We start from the raw sequence: 25,847 nt of genomic DNA, 5'->3' as shown, positions 1-25,847 counted from the left end.
CATATCCTCATGTCAGCGATAACTGAAAAATAATAATTTTGTTAAATTTAAATGTTACAAATAATTTTCTTTTTGTTGATGCATAATTGATTTTTTCTTTCAGGATTTAACCAAGGCCGCCTCAGCTGGATCTGAAGCGCAAGCGAGAGAAATGGTTGCCTCAAGACTTGGCATGCCTTTGACAGGAAACATGTTGCATTCACTGGCGTTTTATCCAGCATTGCCCGGTGAGAATAACATTGCGTCCCCAGAGATGGATTGCAAATGTTTATGCTTTCATTCCCACTGATAAAGAATAAATACTATGTGTACCGAAAATTTGCTCATATTCCTGAACAGGAAAATGTCTGTATTGTTCGATATTAAAACTATGTACATTGTAAACTCAGGATATAACATGCTAATCCCAGAAGCGTATTTACAATTTTGCGACCTGTGGGAGTACCCAAATTTTGCCGCCCTTCTCTCATTCTAGTTTAATTTCCTTGGCCACTAATTCCTCAAATTCGTTGCCCTGTGCTATAAATCACTTAGCCCCCCCCCTCCCCCTATAAATATGCCTGTGTCCCTAAGTCCTTCTTTTGGTCACTCACACGTTTCCGTACTCTTTTGGTCACTCACATGCTTTCATACTGTTTTGGTCACTCCCATGTTCACACACTTTCTAAGTTACTCTCATGCTCACACAATCCCTAGCTCACTCTTTTGGCCACTCACATGCTTGCACACTGTTTTGGTCATTCACATGCTTGCAAACTCTCTATGTCACTCACTGACCTAGTCTCTTGTTCTCTGGGCAAAGCGGATCTCTGGTTGTAAAATTTTGTCACCCTTCTCCCATTATGTACAAATTTTCTTGGCCACTCATTACTAAAATTTGCACCCCCCCCCGGAACTTCCCACCCTGGGATGTATCCCACTGAGCCCCCTGTTAATATTCGATTGGCTGATCCACTGTGGATTAAAAAAAAGTTTAGTGTATTAATCAATACAACAGAGACACAATTCCTCTTTCCGAGTAAACCATGCACAGTAGCGTGATGCATTGAATGGAGATGTTGCAGCCTTTCTTTAACCTTTGATATGTTGTAAGCCAGAAAAGTAGAATCTTTCTCTACTGTCGCCATCTGGGCTGTATTTGCTGAAGGTGAATGGAAACTGCACCGTCTCCATTCAATGCACCAAGCCGGGGGCATCAACCGGGGGGGAATTGCCACAAAATTATTGAATTTCGAAATTGTGGGGGGAGGGCAAAATCCTAGTTACGGCCAGGCATCACGCTACCATGAATGATAAGGGTGACTGTTCAGCAAGGGGTTCAAAATGCGTGCTTTATTCTAAATAGGATTTTTCTTGATAAATTATTATTTGGCCGTTAAGAGGGCTTTCACTCCCCCCCCCCCTGCATATATTTTTCATTTTCACATGAATATTTATTTCATACATTTTTTTCTCATTTTAACAGTTGTTGATGGTGATTTCACTCCACCAACAAGTCCAGGTTATCTTCAGCATCAGTCCCCTCTGCTTTCGAATCTACACCGAGGATATCCTGGTACTTCTATAACAGATGCTCAAGTTGCTCATGCTCGGATACATAGGTGAGTAACATTTACATTTGCTCATGTCACGGCCACCCCCTCCCTCACAAAGGTGAGGCTGACAGGGCTCCACCCTGGAAGCCTGCAATGATTCTTATCATTTTTTTTCACACTGTAAATTCACTATAGTGGGGCCCTACCACAGTATGTGGAGGGCCATAACCGATGTTAATATGTTTACGCAGATGTTCTTCTATGTTGAGCAAGGCATGAAAACTATTAGGGAATTGATTCCTAAGTAAGTTAGTCCAGATCAATGAGACATTCCATGAAATAGGGGGTGTACTACCGGGGTAGCTCTAGATTACAGTTTCTCAACCTTTTTTGTTCCATCGCCCCCCCCCCCCAACGCAATCTAACCCATAGGATCCTATGTTAAATCCGTAGCTTCTACCGTCCCCGTGGAACATTCCATCGCCCACGCTGGGAATCACTGCTCTAGATCATCTGCTGCCTTGGTGCAAAATCTCGTACAGCCCCTACGAAGACCGAAGACCTTGGTGGGAGACTGAAAGGGCTTCAGCTAAGAGGACTTTGAGAAGACATCGGATTTTTTTACCCATCTTAAGCCCCACAAAATGGTTAGATAAAAATGTACTTGACCATACGTCCTGCATTTAAAGAAACTGTCCCTTTTTTTTGGTCCAGAATTATTTTATTGTTCTTAGTTATGCCATGTAACCTTTTCCACGTTACAGTTCTTATTGATGAGCCATCATATTTTCCTTCCTTTTAGGATTGACTTTTTAATTAATCTAAATTTTTTCAATAGAGTTGAACCTTATTAACAGCAAAATATCTACTCCAAGGTGCCCAGGGCAGAAACTAGGGGAGTGTGAGGGGTCTCTGCTGTTCCAAGTCCTGGACAAGTGAGAACCCAAATTCTTTCTTCGCCCTTATTTCACCAATCCCAAAAAATTACTGGGGGGGGGGGGGGCCTGACAGGGCTCCAGCCCAGAGGCCCTGAGATGATTCCCATCATTCTGTCTTTCACACTTTAAATTTGCTATAAAGTAGCTCGTAAAAAAATCTGACCTGGGGAGCTCACCAAAGATCCCAGCCATGGGGTGCCGCAGCTGCAAAATGTGGTGGCTGTGGTTAAACTAAAATGCTCATTTGCCCAGTTGGATAGAGTTCATTTTTGTTTCTGGTACTACTGCATCAGGCCTCATCTATTCCCTCAAGTTTTCTCAACATTTTGGTTGTCAAGCTATGGCTCAAGATAGCGACAGCATGTAGTGTCGTGTGAATTTTTATTTACTCCAAAAAAATTTTTAAATCCACATGTCTACGCAAGAAGCTTAGGTTGCTGCCCCTTATAATCTGCCACCCGGATACACCACATCCCTTGATGTTTCAAATGCTCTCAAAGCCAAAATCACATGGATTGAGGTCTGAGGATCTGGAAGGCCACGCATCAGGAAAGTGCCGGTTTCTTCTGTAAAATGGCTTTTATGAACATTCTTAACATACCCTGCAATGTTTGAAGGAGCTCCGTCTTGCATAAAGATTGTGTGTGTGTGTGTGTGGGGGGGGGGGCACTGACGTGTTTGCAGAGGCGGAAAATTGTGTATTACTGTATATTACAGGTTTTCTGCCTACCCTGCCCCTACATGTATTATACAGGTTTTCAAAGTAAAACGCCATCTGGCGGTCAATATTTGGAACTAATTTCATTTCTCACTGAAGAAGAAATTCCCATGCCTTTATTAAGTCATCCACAAAATTTTATGATTTTCTGATGACTGGTTTCGGCTGTAAGCAGCTTTGAAAGAGGGTGCTACAATTATGGATAATTAGTCCTGTATTTGGTTTTTTTATAAAAAATTATAATTTAGATAAATTAATCAACATAAATTAATTAATTTGATCTCTTCAGAACAATCCATCGTCCTTTGGGAAGAACCCAATCAGCACCTCTGCCCTTAGGACATCCGATGCTACAGCCGCAAGGTCTTCTTCTCACTCAGCAACAGAATGAGCAATTCGTTCGTGAAAAGAGATTACTTTGTGACCAGCAGACGCAACACAATCTTCTGAAACAGGTAAGGTTAGGAAAACAAAATTAATTGATATGAACTGCATTAAATACTGTTCATTTGAACTTGAAATTCAATGAATCAGATGATTGCAACTGTTTTATTCATTGAATCATGGAAATCAGTGGAGTCTGAAATGTTTGGAACTTGTGGGTGCTCGTCTTTATCTTTACATAGGAAAATTTGATTCCTGAATCAATTCAGTGGGTGCTCAGACCCATATCATAAATCATGGTGGGTGCTTGAGCACCCACAGCACCCCTGGTTCTGACGCCACTGATGGAAATGGTATTTCCTAAGGCAAGTACAGAGATACCAACTCTTCTTTATTTTGTGCTGGCCCTTCAGCACATCAGGCAGACAGTATTAACGAGAGCCAGCAGCAAAAATCAGGTAGAGAACGTCGAGGAAGAGACTGAGGCAGCCATGGCACAAGAAATGAAGGAGGAGTCTGGCCAGCCGGAAGTTATAGACCTCACAGATGGAAGGACTAAAGATCTTGACTCGTCAAGGCAGCATACTGAGAGGGAAATACCTTATCACCAGAGGGAGCTTATTTCAAGACATACATTGCATATCGGAGATGGTGAGTTAGTGAATTTGTTTGTTTTTCTTACTGTAAAAGTTGCTTTGAGTGTACTGTAATTTTCTGTATGTAGCCTGTGGAAGAAAGAACACTCGCAGAATTGAAAAAAAAAAATTGATATAAAGGCCCCCCCCCCCCACTTGGAGATTTTCACAGATAAACTTCAAGATTTGATGTGAATGTGTTCATGTAGGGCTGTTTTAGGCCATGGCCTTGAGAAACACTGCTCTAGGTCACTCTTGGTTGTTCACTGACCTGGTCTGTTGCTCTCTAGGTCACTCACATACATGCTCATGTACTCTCTAGGTAACTATTTTGGTCACTGACCTAGTCCTTTGCTCCCTAGGCAGGGACAGATTTATAGGTTCACTGCCTGTGGGCCAAGGCCTGAACCAGAAGGTGGAGGGCAATTGCCCCGGACGGAAAAATTTAATGGGCTGCAAACTTTTGGTGGGAACTATAAAACGCTATAAAATTACTGAATTTTAAGCAAATTTATTCAGATTTTATGCAGCAAAATCATGTTTTCTTCGAGTGGTAAAATAACAATATTTCTAGTTACGGCCCTGCTGTGGGCTATACAAATTTTGCTGCCTTTCTCCCATTCTACTAATTTTCTTGACCACTCATTCCTGAAATTTGCACCCGCCTCTGAACTCTCTGCTCTGGACTATTGCATGCTAATCCCCCTACTTTAAATATGCCCTGCCGGCCACCTCACAAAAATTATTTGAGGTGAAGCAGGGGGCTCAAATACCCTCACACGTGTTCTGGTGCTTATACTCTTTGAAGTTCCTGCGGCTTTTCTCCCAGAAGAAAAAAAAAGAATGTTTTTCTCCAATGAAAATTTCAAACTCGTGAATAATTAATTTACAGTGTTTATCACTTTTTATGCAATGTTACTTTGACAAATAAAGTTAATGCGCATTTGAATACTTTCAGTCGGTTGCCAGCTTAAAGTATGTAAGAAATGAAAATTTTTCGAGAGGTGGGGTTGGGTGTTGGGAAGGGAGGAATGGAAACAACTATTTTTACCATTGAATTACACTTTAAGTAATTGGATCTCCTTCAAGCCCTCGAGGTGAAATTATATTTAATAGCATCCCAGACTTTGCCGCTGATCTTCATGATTGCCTTTGGACCCATTAAATATTAATTTTCTAATCTTGTTTATGTTTGGTTTTGGTCTGAATCAAAGCATTTTGTTAAGTTTTTTTTTTTTGGTTAAGTGCGTTTATGCATTTTCCCACTTAGAGAAAAATTTTTGATTGTGGAAAGAGTTCTGTGTAATGGAAAATCAAGTTTTGCAGAGCGTGTACATTCACGTGTACAGCTGAGAACAACAATTTATTTTCGTTATTGATGTCTCCAGGCTCTCTCTACAAAAGTGTTGCCTTTTACTGTCGTAAAAGCTGGAAAATTTTTTCTATAAAGTTACAGTGGCAGAATGTTAAAAAAACTTCGAAACTTACTGCATTCATAGCTAATGAAATTCTATTTTCTCGAATGTTTGATTCCTCTCATACTGTTAAAAGCTATCTTACTTTATATGGGACTTGAAATCCGATGATGATTAAAAATGTTTTTCGTCAGTTTTAAATCAATTTGGTTAATTTTACCGATTCCATTATACCAGTTTTACCGATCTGTTACAAGCCCTACGGGCACTTAAATTCATTTTGAGAGATCAACATTTTACATGTATATTAATCATGTAATGACGTATATAAGTATCTTATGCTGTGATGAAACTTTGTGAATTACAGTGATTGTTACAGCAGTTGAGAAAGAGGCTTGGTAACAAACAGCCTAGAGACATTTGAGGTGTCTCTCTTACTTCACCTGATGAGGTGTGAAACGTTTGCATTTTAAAGTTTCGAGACGATTCTTGTATATTTGCAAAATTTTCATACTTTCCCCCCTTGCAAAGAGGATTCCCACAGTATGCTGGACTTTAAATATGCAAGAGCTGCATACATTAAAAAAACTCATGAGGATGGCAGCTTGTGTGCAGTTGTGCATACATGTTGAAATGAGTTCATGATGAAATCCTAGCGGGGCAGTTTTAACCCCATCATGGGCTATGCTACCGTCTGCATCGTTGGTGAATGCATGTTTCGTTGTTTTGAACATGAATATGTTTTGTATCGAATAGTGGTTAAAACTCTTAAATAAGCTGAATTATTCAATTCTCACCCTTTATATTTTAGTTTCAGATGTCTCACGAAATAGAAGACTACAATGTTCAAGGGTCTGTCCAGCCAAAATTTGCGTCCATTTTCTGGACCCTCCACATAATTCTGGATATGAAAAACTGACCCTTCACACAATTCTGGAACTGAAAAATGGACTTTCACAAAATACAAATTAATGATACCAAAATTTGGCATTTCGTTTCTTTTGTGATAAATAATGAACAAGATTATTTCGCTTCCCACAAAATTACTTATTTTTGTGAAAAGAGTTATAGATTTTGAGGGGGAAAAAAAGGATAATTTTCACAAAAACGGGACTCTACAAAAAAGTCTGGGCAGATCTCTGGTGTTGATTCTGGATTTACGTCTTCACTAATTTTGAAATTGATTCTTTCATTAATATCTGAATTTTCATTTTATTCCAAATCTGAATTAACTCTGGAATTACAGTGAAACCTTGATGTAACTTTTCTGACCCAGAAAAATATTGTTATATCGAGAGGGAATATTATCATCACATCACACATGCGCTACCAAATTCATATGCTGTTTTTCATATCTGTTCTAAGTCGCCATTGTTAGTACTGCAGAAAATTTGAAAAAAAAACCAACAACAAATATTTCAAATAACATAAATAAATCAGTAACTTTGATGAATGAATAAAAGATAGGTCTACAGGGCTCCGCCATAGAAATTATAGACCAGAAAAGACTCTGTGAGTCAAAAAAGGTTGAGAACCACTGCATTGGACGATAGGTTTGAAAAAAGACTAAACAAGATTAGAAAAATTACCATTGAAGAGGGATTTATCGTTATATATAGTATCATTGTAGCGAGGTTTGACTGCACTTCATTTATTAATTTCAAAGTTTCATCAGTTCTGAGCCATTAATTAACTCCTCAATTATTGGTCGAAATCAGATATAGAAGGGGGAAAACGGTATTAGAGACAAATATGGAAATTGATTTAGTTATTGTTTGCAGCATATAAATAATTTGTTAAAATGTAGACCATTATTATGTCAATGCAAGGTCAGAGATTCAGAATTGATTTTCAGGTGATCATATAAAAACTACGTATTGCGGAATGACTAATACACAGCTTCAGGAATTTTATTCAGATTTAATAGCGCTGTTTAACATTGTTGCTCAATTTCTTTCATTTCCTCCTAGGTCCTACACTTATGACTAGGCATCACATAGCTCGTCCTCTGTCTCGAGCATTGTCAAGTCCATTAGTCGCTCTGAGTCCTACTGGTAGCCCACAAGAGAACACAGTTCCTGTTTCTCAGCACACATTCACTACAGGTATTTTGCTATGATTGCTGGAAAATTTCTATGTGCTTGATCATAGTTTTGTTTCAGGAATATAAAGTTAACAAAGAAAAAATTTGTTTTCCAGGCCAAGTGCCGTTTGGTAAACGATGTGATGAAACTCTTTTAAGTGAACTTTATTATTGTGTGCTTAATTTTTACTCTATTTTTACCGACAGGCTTGGTGTATGATAGTTTAATGTTGAAGCATCAGTGTGTATGCGGTAACAATTCCCATCATCCAGAGCATGGTGGACGCCTCCAGAGTGTCTGGGCCAGGCTCCAAGAAACTGGATTGGCTGCTAGGTGTGAGGTAAGAAAGCTCATTTCGAGGCTCTTGTTTAAGGTTTCTTTTGCAATTTGATATTCCATATGCTGCAGCCAATGTGCGTGTTCAGAGTTTTGTTCTCTCTATGAAGTTGTTGTGAAATTGTCGCCACATTAAGTTTATGCTAAAATGAATGGGTCTCAATGAATCTAACTTTGTAAAAGGTTAAAACGTTGTCTTGTGAGGTTGTCAACCTTGTAAAAGGTTGTCTAGGAAAACAACCTTATAACATACCTTAAGAATTACTACATACATGCATCAACTGTGTGACCATATTATTTTTTTACCTATCTGCCAAAAAGCTTGCAACGCCTATGTCATAGATACCCAACCCATGGCCCGCAGGCCAAATGTGGCCCTCTGAGTCATCTGTTGTGGTCCATGACTTCAAATATAATTTTATGAAAATAAACTAAGCGTTGATAAACTACTATCAACCTTCACACAGATCACACTGGTGACCCATGGCCAGATCACCGCAGCACAGTTCTAGAGTACTTAAGCAACCCACAGCACATTTACACATCACTCAAGTGATCCGCAGTGCTCTTGCACATCAGTTAAGTGCCAATGGCACATTTTGAAATTCCTTGAATAACTTGGAGCATATTTTGAGATTACTGTGGCACAGTTCCAGAGCACTTAAGTAACTGCTCATAGCACTTAATTGACCTGCAGCAGCATATTTGTAGATCGCTTATGTAACCTGTGGCACTGCTTCAGATCACTCAATTAAGTGGCCCGCGACATGTTTTCAAATAATTGAATTGCCCTACACTCTCCAATATTGCTTGAACTACCCTTGGCTTGTCCTTTGTGTTTTTTGAACAAAAATCAACTATCTCCAAGAACTATCTGCTGGTAATCTAGTAGTCCCCATAGTATTTCAAATAATCTAGTGCACCCCTCAGAGTGCAAATTATGTTTCTTGTGTGTGGCAACATGCCTTTTTTGTTTACTTTTTTTTGTTGTATCTTTGTCTTTCGCTGTCTTGATAAAATTGATTGCAGTTATGATGCCCTGTGCTCAAGTTAGTGAGTCTGCATGAATTCTCCTGTGAATGAATATATTAGAAAAATGGAAGCCGCTAGAGTTTCAAGTTATCATATACAGCCACTAACTAAAGAAAATTATGATACCTGGAAAGTTCAGGCTTTACTGATTAAAAGTAAACTGGGATTATGTGAATGGGAAAATCGAAGAACCAGCTGAAGATGAGGAGGAGAGACAAAAATGGCTTGAAAAAGATCTGGAGGCAAGATCTGATCATTATTGCTTATCATCAGCCCTACAGAACTGAAACAAGTAAAAAATTGTGCTACATCCAAAGATGTATGAGATACGCTAAAAGGTAATCTATCAAAGTTCTGGTCCTGCAAGAAAAGCAACTTTGTTAAAGAAATCTATACTATTCAAGACGCAAGAGAAAGATGGTGCAAGGGAGCATCTTAATACATTTATGGTCACTCTAGACAAATTGATAGATATGAATGTTACAATCCTTGATGACCTGCTGTCTATAATGATGTTATATAGTCTTCCAGAATCATTCGAGAACTTTCGGGTTGTAATAGAATCCAGAGATAAATTGCCGCTATCATAAGAACTGGATGAATGAACGGCAGAACTTTGCCACTGGACTTATTCCGTTGCCGAGATCTCTTCCAGCCCAGCTTCGTGGCAGAGTCTGGAACACTTTATTTTGTGTCAAAAAAAAAAACGTACAAAATTTTTACAACATATTTTCCCCCGGACAATTGGGTACTGTTGCGATTAACAAATTTTGTGATTACTAAAGCCCGGATTATATGCACTAAAAAAGTGGCGAAATATGCTCTAAAAATATGTAAATATGCACTTAAAACTGTCATGCACTTAAAACTGTCATGCACTAAAATGCACTAAAAATACCAAAATATGCACCAAAAATGCCAGAATATGCAATTAAAAATACCAAAATACTCAATGAAAATTGCGAAAAATGTGGAAAATCCCAAAAATGTGCATAAAAAACATATCTGGAAAATTAAAAAAATTCCAGGATATGTATCAAAACCGAGAAAATATGCATTAAAAATCATGCAGAAAAAGACGTTTTTAAAAACGAATATTTTCTATTTCTTAGTGCACACATATCGGGATTACACTATAAAAGTTTGATAAAGTACTTTTATAAAACTTGAAAAATACAACCAATATGCGTATCGGCTACATTCGAGATTTTAAAAAAAGTGATCAAGCTTAAATAAACCATAAAAAATATGCACTTATTCTGAAAATACTTTGATTTTATGCATTTATATGCATTAATACTAAAAAAGGACAAAATATGCAAATGCATATGCACATATGCATTTGCATATAATCCGGGCTCTAGTGATTACAGACAAGATGGGATTGGGAGTTGGAGAAAAGTTTCGGGGTTTAGTTAAGACGGATGAATGTACACATATTAGGGTGGAGGTATGTTTTAAAAGAAATTGAGGCCCCCCCCCCCCCATGCCATCTCATCTGTTATCTTACACTTGCCATATTATATATACACAGGATACAAAAAGAAAAAGAAATGAGAATCTTATTGTGAAATAAAAGAATCCATCGTAGCAAGTCATCTCTCTCGCTTAACACCTTATTGGTGAGCAAATGGGTTTGATAACTTGTGGACTAGAAAACAGCATCAGTTTTATTGGGTTGAGTTGTTCACTCGCTCCGGTGGATTTAATGAAAATATACAAAATAGATGTATTGTGTGGGGAATATATACAATTAGGGATCACCAATGTCATCTTGCTTAGCACCTTATTCGGTGAGCAACATGAATATGACAATATGAGTATGCACGTGTGTTGTGGCTATCAGAAGACCTGAAAATCAAGATGTGTTGAGAGCTCACCTCGGCATCATATCCAGAAAAAGTGTCTTTCCTTCATTTATTGTGTAATATTAAGATGTATACTAATTAAATTGCATTTCAACTATTCAGAATTAATTCTGAGCATTCCGCAAGCTTTTTCTGGCAAATATTTGAAGGTTTTCATTTATAAAGCTGCATATTCGCCCATATGCTAAGAAATCAAATGTCTAATATTTCTCTTCTTTTTTCAGAGGGTGAGATCTCGGAAAGCCACGCTGGAGGAGATTCAGTCATGCCATAGGTATGTCCGATTTCACTACGAGTAATGAGAGTGAAATCATCTACCCAAACAATCTAAAATGTTTTTTTCATAGTGTGAATGGCAGTTATTGAAATAACTGGAACAATGATTATCTCTTCTAGTGAAGCATATACCCTATTGTTTGGAACCAATCCATTGAATCGGCAGAAGTTGGATGTCAACAAACTGGGTAAGAAATGTATTTGACATACGCCATGGAGAATATTTTTCTTAAAGCATTTAAAAATTATTTTGGATGATATTGCATGCCAACATTTGTGGACCAGCATCTTTATGCCAATCCTATGTTGCAATCTGCATTGCAAAACATTCCGAATGGAAAAAATTGTTTGTTTTTGTGAACAGAATAATATGTTACGGTAAATGTGATAAATCTGTTATTATACATAGCAATCAGTTAATATGCATACTTACCAATCGTTTTGATGAATTTATCACTCTTCCCGGCAAATATGCATAATACCCAAGTGTTGTTGGTAAATTTGACAAACACTGAAAACATCACTTTCAGAGAGATAGGTGGCCTTTTTTTGAGCCAAATATATCAAGGAAACAAATATTTTCTGGATTTTATGCCGAGGTGAACTCGGAAAGAAAAGTCATCTGGTCTCCGTCGGGACTCGAACCCCAGGCCCTCTTGCATTTCGGGCAAGCATGCTACCATCTACACCACTGGAGACATGACCCTGCCATCCTTATTTCATGCACTGTGGTGTGAAGCGCTGAAGTAGAGGCATTAGTAGCCCATCTCTCTTAACTTCAGCAAATACCCACCAGGTGGGACAGAAGAGATTGTCACTTTTATCGGCAATTACGCATAATAACCAACTATCATTGATAAATTTGATAAATACTTGCAATTTATTGCCTTTATCCTGTGACTATACATAAATACTCTAGTGTAACTGGTAAATTTTATAAATGTGAAAAAATTCCAAATGAGTCTAGTATATGATGACATTTACCATAACATATATTATAAGGACAAAACATATCATCCCCTGTGGGCCAAAAATATGAATGCTCAAATTTCCAATGTTTGGGAAATGACGTTTGAATGTTTACTCTACCCATGTCACTCAATGGATGTTATTTTTCTAAAATGTTTTGTAATGTGTTTGAATAAGGCATACGCATGCCCGTTTCTGATAAAATAGTTCAGTTCTGGTAAAATAAGTGATCCAACTAGCTGATAAACCCAAAAAGCAAAAATTTTTGCACATTCATGTATGTCTCTGGCATAAGAGAGATGATATAAATACAGTGATACCAGACTTATGTCAGCAATGCTTTCCAAGACCCAGAGGCATATGCAGGGAGGGGCACGGGGGCGGGCATGCCCATTCCAAGATGATCAAAAACCGGAAATATTCTTAATTGTTATTGTAAAATAATTTAAGTATCATAATTTCATATATTATAATTTCTATTAATTTAAAATGCCTTTTCAAGATTAAGAAACTGAAAATTCTGTGCATGAAATTCTTGGTGGCCCCTCCACCCAAACCTGCTGACACCTATGGCCTAAGTAAAAATAAATGTTTCCACTGTTAAATTGTTTAAGAAATAAGACAACTAAGATTTTTGTGAAATCTAATGACCGTATTCGATTGTACTTTATGACAACAGCACCAATTCATGCCAAAAAAGTGACACGTTATGGCTGAAATTACATTTTTGGGGCAAAATAAAGAAATACCACTACTTTGCCATACACGTACCTCTTAAACATTCTTCTGAGGAATTTCTAACGAATTAGTTACACACAGGAACATGTTGTGTATGTGTATAGCATAGCCCTAATGCATTTATGTTGTCAGAGTTATGCTTGTTTTGTGTTATACCAGTGTTGCCATCTGTCTTCTATATAATAAAGAAACATTACAAATCTGCATAGCGAACTCATGGCCTCCACATCCTAAAGCAGGGCCTCTAGGCTGGGATCTTTTACGGGTCCCTTTGTGATAAATTTATAGCGTGAAAAAACAAAAACAAAAAAGAAAATATTCCCGGGCCCCAGGAGCCTTGTCAGCAAGAGCATAGCGGGGGGGGGGGGGGGACTTGGGGGTCTGCCCCCTCCCGAAATGTGAGAAAATGACCGAAAAAGGGAAAAAGATGGGGCCAAATCTATTGTTCTATCACTGGTCCCCCCCCCCCAAAATGAAAGTGGTCCCCCTCCCCGAACGAAATTTCTGGCTACGCCCCTGCTTGTCAGCCCACCCCTTGTGGGGGCCATGAGCAAACTAAAACGTTTTTCATGAAAGAATGTTGAACATGAAAAATATGTGATGAATATTTTATTCAGTCATAATTATCATTTATTTTATGTAATTTATAAGCAATTAGCTATAATACCTGCTGCTATTCGAGTTTTCTTCAATTACTGGGAGAATTGAAAAAGTGACAAAACATTATGAAGGAATGTGTGTGAACTACGATACATAATATTTTGCAGCATTAAAGAAGTTACAAACCATTGTAAAGGCATATACATGTCTGAAACATATTGCTAGGGAACCAGGGTAACCAAAGTAAACATGCCAAAAATGATTGTTGAGGCCCGGTAACCATTGTTGCCTGACGGTTTCTCACACACACAGGGCCGTCATTTCAACTTTTTCCGGGGGGGGGGGAGGGGGCAAAGAACATGTACTCAATGTATTTATAATTATATATATATATTTGTATATATATATATATACCATTTTTTTAGTGTATTTTCAAAGCCCCCCTGACCAGGGGCGTAGCCAGAAATTTCGTTCGGGGGGGGGACCACTTTCATTTCGGGGAGGGACCAAAGTGACAGAACAATGGATTTGGCCATCTTTTTCCCTTTTGTCGGTCATTTTCTCACATTTCGGGGGGGGGGGGGGCAGCCCCCCTCGCTACGGCCTTGCCCCTGACCCCCCCAAATGGTGGGCCTGGTTTCTCACCAATTTCGGACATTTGCCGGCTTTGACAAACTTTTAAAGTAGCATATCATTCAATCTGGGCCTTGTTTAGTATATATGTGAAATTTGGCGACGATCGATCTAAAATTGTAGGTTTTTATAGAGAAAACACACACACACACACACAAAAATCTTTAAATTTCATGTCGCCGCTGTGGTGGTCGAGTGGTTATAGTGCCGGACTCGTGATGCGAGAATCCGGGTTCGAACCCCACAGTGGTGGTCGGCTGAAGTTGGTTTTCTGTGGTTCCCAACTTCAAGGCGCAAATGCGAGCCGATCTCCCCGTTAAAAAGTCTCGCCACAGAGAGCAACAGTCCTACAACGGTAAATCATTCAACCATAACACTTCACTCATAGTTAGTAAAACTGGGGGCAGATGACAGCACTACACATAACAAGCATTACACAGAAACAAACTTTACGTCAGGTTGCACTACACGTACACGCACATTCCCGCATGTACCGATTCGTTGGGGGGTTCCGCGGGGGGGGGGATGTGGTGTAGCAGTAGTAGGTAGGGGCTCGGGGATCCATGATGTTCTTAAGTCAGCCACCTCGTTGGGCAATTTGCCTGTTGTGGCGTTGTATTTGTATTTGTATTTGTATGTAAAGCATAGGCAGAGATAGACTTGAAAATATATATGCAGGTCATATGGTCACCCCCATTTTTTTTTATCTATTTGTCTTTACTGTGACTCTTGCATTGAAAAATTTCCCTTTTGAGAACATGACATTTAAAGCTTTTAAGCTTTGCTCAAAGTGAGTTTTAATTGAAGAAATGTATTTTTAGGATAAGACAATGTAAATCGGGTCATATCAGTTTTTGTGAATGAATCTACTTATTTTTATGAGCAGGGCTGCAACTGGAGCAGAACAGGTGGATCTGGCATTTCAAGCACCAGACTGGGGGGGGGGGGTGTCTAATTCACTCTTTTACTGCTCCTTCTACATTGCACAGGGCACCTGCTGACAAAGTATCTAGTTGCGGCCAATTGTATGAGCAACACAATAATTCTTTGCATGGGAGTTCCGTTCCTGATTGCTGTTTCTTTTTTTGCAGCTGATCTTCCTATAAAGAATTTCATGATGCTCCCATGTGGTGGCATAGGTGTGGATTCTGACACCACTTGGAATGAGTTGCACACTGCCAGTGCTGCAAGAATGGCTACCGGATGTGTTATAGAGCTTGCGTTTAAAGTTGCTACTGGTGAAATTAAGGTTGGTTTTATTTTATGATTGATTTATTATTCGTGTTAAATATTAGGATTTGGCCAAAGCTAAAGTGCATTTTATCATCCAATATATGTGTGTGTAAAGAAACAACATCATCTGATGGGAAGATAATGAAACAAAAACATTTACCATCATTCAAATTTGCTTTAACACTATAGATAGCCGAAATCGTAAGCAATATTAAATTGTATTTATCTCATAATTCAATTCATCGGCATCTGGGTATGATTTTTTTTGTGTGTCAATTCTATTGACATACATAACTGGATTCTGGGTTTCATTCGAAAAGTTGAATATGTTATGTGAGTATTGCATAATGTCTTTAATAAATTAACAACATTGTTTTTCTTTTGTTTTCAGAACGGCTTTGCTGTTGTTAGACCTCCGGGACATCATGCAGAGCATCAACAAGCTATGTGAGTTCTGTTTAATGATTCATTGATAATCTGATAATTGTTCTTGTATGCGAAGAAATTCAAATTTCTGTGTACCTCAAAAAAAATTACTTGTTTAACACTAGAACAGCTAGATTTTAGACTCACCTAAAGCTGCTGTTGGGGGTCAACTTGACCCCCCCCCCCATAAGTAATTAAATCGCTATTAAAAGCAACTGTTGTTTGTTTGATGAATGGTGTTGAAATGACAACATACAGTAAGACCTCGTTATAACGTCGACCTATTTTAATGTCACCCCACATATAACGGCCAGTATTCGAAAGTTCTTCTAGAATAATTGTCAAAAAGTTTTACTCATTATTAAATCACAATGCAGTCATTTTTATTTGCTGTCTAGAGGTGATGTTCTACCGAGTCCTGACTGTATAATATTCAGTTTCACAATGTGCTTTTGCTTGAGTGCAAGTCATAATAGAGCAAAAAATGGCAATATGACTCACCACATATTATAAATTAGTATGTGTCTCAAAGTGAAATCATTCTCGTGAACATGAACTATGAATGAACCCACAATATGTTCTAAAGTTCATTAGACATCACCATAAGTTGAGCACTATGCGGGCTTGACAGTGACAGCAACACATTTGCTACAAATTGGGGTTTCTAGCATCCTTTGCAGCTGTCAGAAATCTTACTGTGTCTCTTTCACAGTTGAAGGCACATTCATTTCGTTTTTTGGTGTGTTCGATAATTGGAGGGCATTTGTTGCGCAAAACACCAACACAAAAAGAAATCATCTGCATGAAACTGTGGAGCTTGAGGATTCCTTAAAAATTATGTAAGCTTGAAGTGTGACAATGCCAAGGATGTAGTAAAATACATGAACAGATCACCTATAAGTTCGGCATCTTGTAAAGCATCTTGTTGCATCTCATCTGCTACATCTGTGCCACATTTAGTGATATTGTAATAAAAGGCAGTTTCACAGTGTTCAGTTTTTTTGTTTTTTTCGCCCTGTTATCTGCAGACACATTCATGTGCAAGGTGCTAAGAATTGTGACATTCTTTTCGCTCTTGCACCTATATATCATGGGTGTGTTGTTTGCATTTCTCAGTGCAACAGGACAATATTGTGGCATTGAAGTACCACGTGCAATTGTGGTTTTCTTCATAGAAGTGAAATAATTGTCAGTTGTGACAGTGCGTCCGGACTTTAGATTGTGCATTGATTGTTTTCTATTTATCTTTGCCCACATACGGATAGCCATTCAAGTCATATCACAACTGTTGCTAATCAGAACTTGATGCCAAACTTGTGGCTGCTTATTTGCCCTGTATTGGATTAATTTGTATCGTTATTTACATGGCAACGATTGCTCATCAATGGCTATTTTTGGTCCAGGACTATGCACTAATAACTGGTTTCCCGTCAGCTTGCACCAAATGTCTGAAGCTAGAGCAAATCTGTTAGTAGCGAGGCAGTCAGTTCTGACGTTTTGGACATCAATTCTTAAGATATTTCATGATTTCACTGTACCAATTGTGTGACATTTTTTCTTCGAACACAGGTGGTCCCCAATACGTGTTTCACAAATCTTCTACAGATATTTACTTCAAAATCCATCGTTTTTCTTATGGGGGTCGAAATGACCCCCGTTGGCTGTTCTAGGTATTCCTATGATTATTAAATTTAATAATTAACAGAAATATAAAAATTTGTCACAGTATTCCCTGACGTAATTTCAGAAAAGTAAAAAAATACCAGCTTCGATGTTCTATTGTGTGTTGAGATAACACGGGAAATTAGAAAAAAGGGTCAAAATGACCTCAACGGGCGCTTCTAGTGTTGAAAAAAGTTTAATAACTAGAGTCAAAACAGCTGTTGTTGATCAATTTGTAAAAAGAATAGTAACCACACGCCATAACTACAGATGTTTGTAATTAACTCTTAGAGATGCATTCCAGAGAGAGAGATTTCTTCTTAAAACCCTCTCATTTTTGTAATCCCAAGTCTAGCTAGCTCTGTGCAGAGAGCTTTGTGTGATAACACGTTTCCTCCCCCTCTTCTCCCCCCTTCCTATTAATCAGCTACCAGTAGGCAGAGTCCGCTTTTGCATTCAAAATTAGATGACAGTAGAGAGAAAATTGTTCGAGCACTTGTCAGAAGACGAATGCAATTGTGGCAATTGCCAATTACATGAAGGTCGCCAAGACCAAACTGGCAGAAGGAGAGTCCCTTCAGAGAACCGGAGACAAACACGCATGCTCTCCTCCTAGTTTGTGTATATAGAATTATTATTAATCGGAATAAATTTAATATGTGAAAGTAAAATGTTGTCTTAAAAATGTTTGCATAAATGACCGCATCCTTCATACAACATGAACAATAGAACAATATTGTATGGGAAGTAAATGAAGCACCTATGCCATGTAATCTGATATTTTACATCCATCATCAATTGTCAATTGAATCTGAGATGAAATAAAATTCTCTGTAAAAAAATTATATATATATATATATATCTGTGTGTGTGTAATTTTTTTTGTTTTGTTGACAGGGGCTTTTGTTTCTTCAATTCACTGGCCATTGCAGCGAAGCAGCTACAGCAGAGATTGAAGATTGAGAAAATTCTAATTCTGGACTGGGTATGTTTGAACAAGACATTTCCCTGGATTAATTAAGTAGGTTTTTTTTTTTTTAAATAACGATTTAAATTTTTGTGTGATAATAATTATTTAATTTTTTTTTGCACAGGATGTTCACCATGGCAATGGACTTCAGCAAATGTTTTATGCCAATCCTAACGTCTTGTACATTTCCCTTCATCGCCACGATGATGGAAACTTCTTCCCGGGGACTGGAGCTCCAGAAGAGGTTCATATTTTATTTTCATTTCTTATCGATTTTATTTTGGTTGCCTATTTGCTGATTTAATTTTGGGGTGATGATTGGCTCGGGGTGGTGAAGATGGAATGATTCACAGTCACAAAAGTTGATATAAGTTTATTAATACTAAAATTAGTGTATGGACTGTTCAAAGAAAATTTTTATGTTCTTGCTGATGTTTCGTAACTTTCATTCATGTACAAAATTCCTACATGAGAATATGCTGTTTCATGGAAATCAATTCTGTAGTAGACTTATACGGTGAAATCCCCTGTTTAATGATTTTCAAGGAACTAGGGTAAATTACAAAGGTTTTCACCCCTAGTTCATGCAAAGATCAATCCAGAAAATAGAATTCATCTGGCCTTATGGGGAATCGAACCCACATTCTTTCACTTGCTGGGTGAGTGCCCCCAGACCACTAGACTACAAAGCCAACAAATTCTCTTTCCTTAGAGCTTGCGTATGCTGCTGAACGGGGCCATACATGGGCAGCCAGACCTAACTCAGGCCAAAGCTCACAATTTCTGACAATGCCATTAGATGGCGACTTATCCGAAGATGATATCACTCTCTGCTATTAGTAAAAAGGTTTCAACCGCTGATTGATGCAAAGGTAAATCCAGGAAAGAAAATTTTCGAGAAATCAAAGCTTTTGCTTTAAGGCCTGTCTGTCCATGTAGGGCCCTGTTCAGTGCAGTCACTAGGGCACTCACTTAGCAAGTGAGAGGACATGAGTTCGGTACCCTGCAAAGCCAGTTGAATTTTCTTTTTTATATTTATCTTCGCATCAACCAGCTGTCGAAACCTTCATAGCAATAGCGGAGAGGAACATTGTTTTCGAATAGAGTAAATTATCATTATATAGATGAAATCTAATGTAATGAGCATTATTGGTGCAGAAATTTCTTAAATCAATGAATAGTTTGCTATAAAAAAATAGTCATTATCATGGGAATTTCACTGTAGCTATTTTTCAATTAATTTTACAGGTTGGAATTGAGGATGGCATAGGATTCAACATCAACATTGCTTGGACAGGTTCGCTTTCATCACCTTTGGGCGATGCTGAGTACATGGCTGCTTTCAGGTAAGACACACATGCAATAAAAACTAAATGATATGTATCACGCAAACTAACAACGCAAAAAAATTTACAAAAATTTAACATTTCATCAGATTTAAAAGTTAGATGGCAGCATTTTCTCTGAACATGTTGAACGCACATCTCAGGCATAAACCATACCATATCTGTGAGGCTTACCATCATAACACTTTCCAACATGCTCTGCTATTCATGCCATCACTCAGAGGAATGATTTACAAGAAGCATGTGTATGATTGTTAATATAGTAGGATTTAAAAGTGCATGTGTGTGATCTGAAAGTTTTGGGACTTGCTGTTTGTTGCCTTATTATGCCTTACCTCAAACAGTTTAACATACTAATGCACAATTCCAGTAAAACCCCTCATATGCGGTCACCCCTCTTTTAATCTTTTATAATGATTTACATGTGTATAATAAAAGTATACTTTTAAAACCCCTGATTAATGGGCATCCCTCTTATACAGACAATTTTTTTTTTTTGTCCCACCGATGTCTGCAAAAGAGAGGTTTTACTGTATCTTCAGAATGTCCAGACTCTGCCATAAAGCTGGGCTATAAGAGATCTCTGCAACAGGATAAGTCCAGTGGCAAAGTTCTGGCATTCATTCATTCATCTTCAAAATGATCTCCTTTGATAATGATGCATTTTTAACTGATGAAGTTTTCACAGCCATTGTCTGATGAAAGTTAGCTTTTTTGGTGTTTGAAGGTTGTTTGTATGAGAGAGGTCAACCCCTAGAATTCCTTAAATAGGAGTTTATTTTATTGGATGTTTGATTGCATACGTACAAAAACTTTTAACAATTCACTGAATCAGAAAATTTGTTAAACAGGAGTTCAGTATGTCAGGGTACGATCATAAAATTTATCAAGTGGGAATTCATTATGGAAGCTATTTCTGGGATGTTCGGAAAAATTTGTTAACTCAGAGTTCATTACATTCAGTTCAGACTCTGGGCCACAAGTACAGTCATCTAAATAATAAAACTTATCATGATAATGGGACCGATTTATCATATTTACCAATATAAAATGGTGATTATGCATAATAACTGACAAACGTGATGAATTTAGTATGATTTATCATGTTTAACAATGATACTTGGATATTATGCAATATCGCTGGTAAAAAGTGATAAATTTATCAAACTTACCAAAATGGTCATCAATTATGCATAATAACCGGATTTAACACATTTACCCTAACATGGACATAACATTCATAAGCGGAAAAAGGCTCCTCAAAGGGGGAAGGCTGAATCACAGAGGTGTATAAAGAGGGGGGGGGGCGAATGCCCAACTCCGCTCTCCCCCCTGCATCCACCCATGTGGACATGACTTTTGGATCCTTTTATATAATAGTAAGTAGTAAAGACTTGATATGAAAATTTTCATCTTGAATAAATTATGGCTGATAATGCTAGAGCTTGTACAGCTTCCAGAAGCATTGCTGCATGTCATCTCTTGCACCCATTCGTAATGCCACCTGCAATGCTGCTTTCGCCCCAACTGATGATAGAAATTCATATCTTGCTGATTTTTCTTACCCAGTGAAAACAAGTGAACCATAAAGTAAATACCACCAGAGACCAATATACCATTGTAGAAGAATACTATTTTATATTTTGCCATATTTCATCAGAAATGGCCTGAGTGGCAAAATAGTGAATTCCGCACTCCCGCAAATGACATTACATGCCTTAATGCAGAAGTCCATTCATCAAAATTGCCAAGAGATGTGCGACGAAGTAGATAATTTCACCTTCTGAAATAGTACATCAGTCCATAATAGTGCTTACTTTATGGTTTGTTTCCATTAGTTAAATGAAATCCTCAACGATTTCATTTGGTGTCAGCCGAAATGGGGCCAAAGCAGCATGGCAGGAAGCATTATGGATGGTGGCAAAATATGATTTTCAACAATTTTCTAGAACCCATACAAGCCCTAACAAATGTATCAATGAAATTTGGCATTTCAGGCTTGAAGGCTATCATTAGTATGACTTTGATTACAACAAACTCATATCAAACAAAGATTATGATTATACCCTAAAAAACTGAACTCTCATTAAACAAATGAAAAACATATTAAATACAATACAAATAATACACATAAATTTCAAGTATTTATAAAATTTACCAACAACACTTGAGTGTCATGTACAATCTACGTATATAAAATTGATTCTGTCTGCGTGCGTGTTCTCTATAAAAATCTACAATTTTAGATTGATTGTCACCAAATTTTGCATGTATATCAAACAGGGCCCGGATTGAATGATAGGCTACTTTAAAAGTTCGTTAGAGCTGGACGAGTGCCCAAAATGGACAAAAAACTGTTGGGCAACAATGGTTCCTGGGCCTCACCAATCACTTTCGTAATGTTTACTTTGGTTATCGTTGTTCCCTAGCAATATGTTTCAGACATGTTTATGCCTTTATAATGGTTTATCACTTTTTCAATCCTCCCAGTAATTGAAGAAAACCCGGGCAGCACCGGGCATTATAGATAGTCACCTATGAAAGCGATAATTTTTTAGCATTTATCAAATTTACCAATGACACTTTGGTATTATGCATATAAATTGGAGTACACTTGGGTATGGGCATAATCTCTGGTTGAAGTGATAAATTTACCAAACTTATCAAGATTGGTAATTATACATTATAACCAACTATTATGCATGGTAACCAATTTATCAAATTTTCCGTAATATCCATATTATCAAATTTTCCGTAATATCCATATTATCAAATTCTGTAATCAAAATAACTAATTCCCATCACTTTCTACTTTGAATCTCTGGTGAATTTTCGAAATATATGACTTGATTGCTGGCCATAAATGTGTGGCCGTTTTATTTTTACTCAAACAAATTTATTCATATTTAGAATAATTTACAATCAATTAAACTGTTTTTTTTTCTTCAAAAGATATATTCTTCCTTTTTTTTGGTTTTTTGCAGATCGATAGTCCTACCCGTTATCAGAGATTTTGATCCAGAGATTATACTAGTTGCAGCTGGCTTTGATGCAGCACATGGTCATCCTGCGCCCCTGGGAGGATACAGAGTTTCACCTGCATGTATGTCAGACCTATATTTTATGAATGGGCAAATGAGATTCACATTGAAGGTTAGATTAATGGGGCTCTGGAGACGTGAAGGTCTTGATGTATGGGCTCACCAGGGCAATGTTCAGTTGCCTTGCAGTGCATTAGCACAGCGTTTTTCAACCTGGTTCCATATGGCCCACTTGCAGTCCTGAGATACTCCTAGGGGCCACCGGTGAAAATCAAGTTGAGGGGGGGGGGGTGAGCCATAACAGCAGTGCCGTCTTAACGCAGGGGCCCACCTGCGCACCTCAAGAGAAGAGGGAGCCTCACAAAAATGAGAACTAATTGAAATTTTTGAGAATTTTTCAGGTAGGGCCTAAGAAAAACCAATTGGCCTGGGGCCCATGACGCCCTGCATGACAGGCTGCTAAGGGGCCCACAAAGTATTGGGAAATAAAATCTGATATGAAGAAATTAAGCTTCAAGTACAGTGTGGCGGAGGAAAAATGTGACTGCTTCCAAATGAAGTGGAAGTGTCCATAGAGCCAATGCCATGGCCCCCACATCCTGGAGCGGGGCCCTAGGCTGAAATCTTTTGCAGGCACCCCGGTTAGGTTTTTCACGGGCTCCTTCTGTAGTTAATTTATAGCGTGAAAAAGGAAAAAATGATGAGAACTGTCCTGGGCCCCAGGGCTAGAGCCCTGTCAGCCGCCCCTATGGGGGGGGGGACATGGTCAATGCTGTCCCAACATATGCAACCACTCAGGCGCAGCACTGAGCCTTGTGTAGGTAGGCTTCACTATAACGAGATTTGATACAATTTTTTTATAGAATGTATGTAAATTTGTACACAAGTATTCCCAGAAAGGTAGGGGAGGCCACCGATGCTGCTAAAACGGCCCTGCATAGAGCCAGAGGACCATCTTTGAACATGGGCCAATCTAGGTATAGCTATTTTATCAGTTCGGGAACCTACACGATGAGCTCTGGTACCATGATCTGTGAGAATAAGTAAATACTTAAGCTGTTCTTTTTGCCCGAGAGCCCAGATGACACTGTGTAGAACATCCCTTCCCCCCCAAAACAAAACCCTCACTGAATCGGGGGGGGGGGGCTGACCTTACTTATGAAATTCTTTGTCAATATCAGTTTGTTCAAAAAATCAATTCAATAATAAGAAGGGCCTTACTCTTTTATGAGGAGGGGGGTCCCTGGATAAGACGGGGTGGGGGGGGGCATAGGAAAAAAATATGGTCCAAAGGGAGCCACAGGCACACAAAAAAGTTTAAGAAGCACTGCATTAGAGGCCTTTGTGTTTTTGTTATTGCTTCCCCCTCCCCCACCCCAGGAAAAAATCCACCCTGGAAACTTCTTGAAAACGTACCCTGAAACCCTATCTATTATAATCATATGGTATGGGCATTCGTTGTATTTTTGAATTATTTTGACACCCATCAGGGCTTGGTAGCATACCTTTGAATATTTGATTGAGCAACTTGTTTAATTGACTTTTTTTTGGAAATCAGATTTAAATTTAGAAAATATGAAAGTTTTTATACATGATTTTTCTGCATTTTAGGTTTCGGTCACATGACTAAACAACTTCTCAGTTTTGCTAAGGGTAAAGTCGTAATGGCGTTGGAAGGAGGGTATGTTCCACTCTGTAGATTCACTGTTTTTGTATTTGATCAAAAATTCTATGTTTGAAAAATGAAATTTCTTACTGACACCATGTTGAGAGGAATATCACACAGAATTTTTTTGTTGCTTAAAGGTACGATTTGCCATCGATATGTGAATGCACCCAACAGTGTGTGGCTGCACTACTTGGGGAAGAAGTTCCACCATTCAAGGAAGAAGAAGCCAAAAGAAATCCTTGTCAATCAGCTATTGATGTTCTACAAAAAACTATTTCCATTCAAGGTTTGTATTGTATTTATTTGTTCGAGGCACATTCAGCTGCAAATAAGTTTTTCAAAGATTCTGTGCTACAATGCTGTGGTCGCTCTGATGGCCTGCGCACCTAGGTCACAGTTCCTTCAAATATTTTAGCATGTATCAAACATTCCAATTTATTTATTTATACAATAATGTTGGCCAAAGCCTATATGTGAGAATGCAATTGATGGTGACTGAAAAATGTTAAAAAGTATTTGAAATTATAAATGCTGTGGGTGAATCAATGACAGTGGCAGGGAGTAAGTTCCTGTTAGCTATGTTATGTATAAGCTGAGCAATAACCCCGTCCGATCCCGTAAGATATGCGGTTCAATCCTGTAGACCGGAGGACGCTATAGTAAGCCTTAAGCCTGCCCAGCCAAAAGGCCAGAAGGCGCTTTCGTCTTTATAGATCAAATAAAACTAATCTAAAGGACAACCCCTCTCTCCCCTAATCTACATTTCTCCTCCTCTTGACTTGGTTTCCCCAAGCGCCTTTATTCTATTTAAATTTAACAGAAATTTATAATAACTCCACAAGTTACATTCCATTAGAGAGGAAGTCTGTTAATAACATAGGCCTACATACATTGAGTTAGTATACAGTGAACATATTTACATTATATACAAGTCTACCAACCATCCCCCTATACCTCATAGTTAATGTTTACTTTCAATCTTCTTAGTTCACGTAAGAACACACCACACCTATTAGAGCTGTTCCTATGTCCTGTCTGCAAGTTCAACTTTCTCGACACATTAAGTGGGTGACAGTTACTGCATTTTGTCTTCTCCTTACAAGAAGCCTCCTTGTGATCTTCACCATCAAAGTTTCTACAAATCTCCTTTCTCGAACATTTTTTAGCTATTTATCCATACCCACCACATCAAAAGCACTGTAGCGGCTTCAAATACTCACAAACAGTGCACTGCATCCATCCAAGACAAAAGTTTCCCTTTTGCAATGCCTCATTAAATGTCTTAGGGTCAACTTCGACTACCCAGTTCATTCCTCTCCTTGATTGGAACCATGTCACA

General features: G+C 38.3%; 1 protein-coding gene across 4 annotated transcripts in view; it reads left to right on the top strand.

Annotated features, from left to right (window-relative positions):
* HDAC4 (histone deacetylase 4) overlaps positions 1 to 25,847 on the top strand; it is a 142,121-nt gene that overhangs the window by 114,736 nt on the left and 1,538 nt on the right. For all 4 annotated transcript variants that reach the window (XM_089252238.1, XM_089252237.1, XM_089252240.1 and 1 more), the window contains 16 exons: positions 104 to 227; positions 1,466 to 1,601; positions 3,481 to 3,646; positions 3,989 to 4,226; positions 7,596 to 7,730; positions 7,916 to 8,049; positions 11,170 to 11,219; positions 11,342 to 11,409; positions 15,253 to 15,410; positions 15,786 to 15,841; positions 18,380 to 18,467; positions 18,577 to 18,696; positions 19,701 to 19,798; positions 22,783 to 22,901; positions 24,451 to 24,520; positions 24,646 to 24,794. In XM_089252238.1, coding sequence (XP_089108364.1) covers positions 104 to 227; positions 1,466 to 1,601; positions 3,481 to 3,646; positions 3,989 to 4,226; positions 7,596 to 7,730; positions 7,916 to 8,049; positions 11,170 to 11,219; positions 11,342 to 11,409; positions 15,253 to 15,410; positions 15,786 to 15,841; positions 18,380 to 18,467; positions 18,577 to 18,696; positions 19,701 to 19,798; positions 22,783 to 22,901; positions 24,451 to 24,520; positions 24,646 to 24,794 — 1,909 coding nt within the window. The remainder of the gene's footprint in view (positions 1 to 103; positions 228 to 1,465; positions 1,602 to 3,480; positions 3,647 to 3,988; positions 4,227 to 7,595; positions 7,731 to 7,915; positions 8,050 to 11,169; positions 11,220 to 11,341; positions 11,410 to 15,252; positions 15,411 to 15,785; positions 15,842 to 18,379; positions 18,468 to 18,576; positions 18,697 to 19,700; positions 19,799 to 22,782; positions 22,902 to 24,450; positions 24,521 to 24,645; positions 24,795 to 25,847) is intronic.

This window comes from Pholcus phalangioides, unplaced genomic scaffold (genome assembly GCF_987345545.1).
Source record: "Pholcus phalangioides strain wild (caught in Gottingen) unplaced genomic scaffold, Ppha-v1.0 ptg000028l_1, whole genome shotgun sequence".
Taxonomy (NCBI): domain Eukaryota; kingdom Metazoa; phylum Arthropoda; class Arachnida; order Araneae; family Pholcidae; genus Pholcus; species Pholcus phalangioides.
The sequence above is the reverse complement of the archived record's forward strand: the minus strand, read 5'-3'. Positions and strand labels throughout refer to the sequence as shown.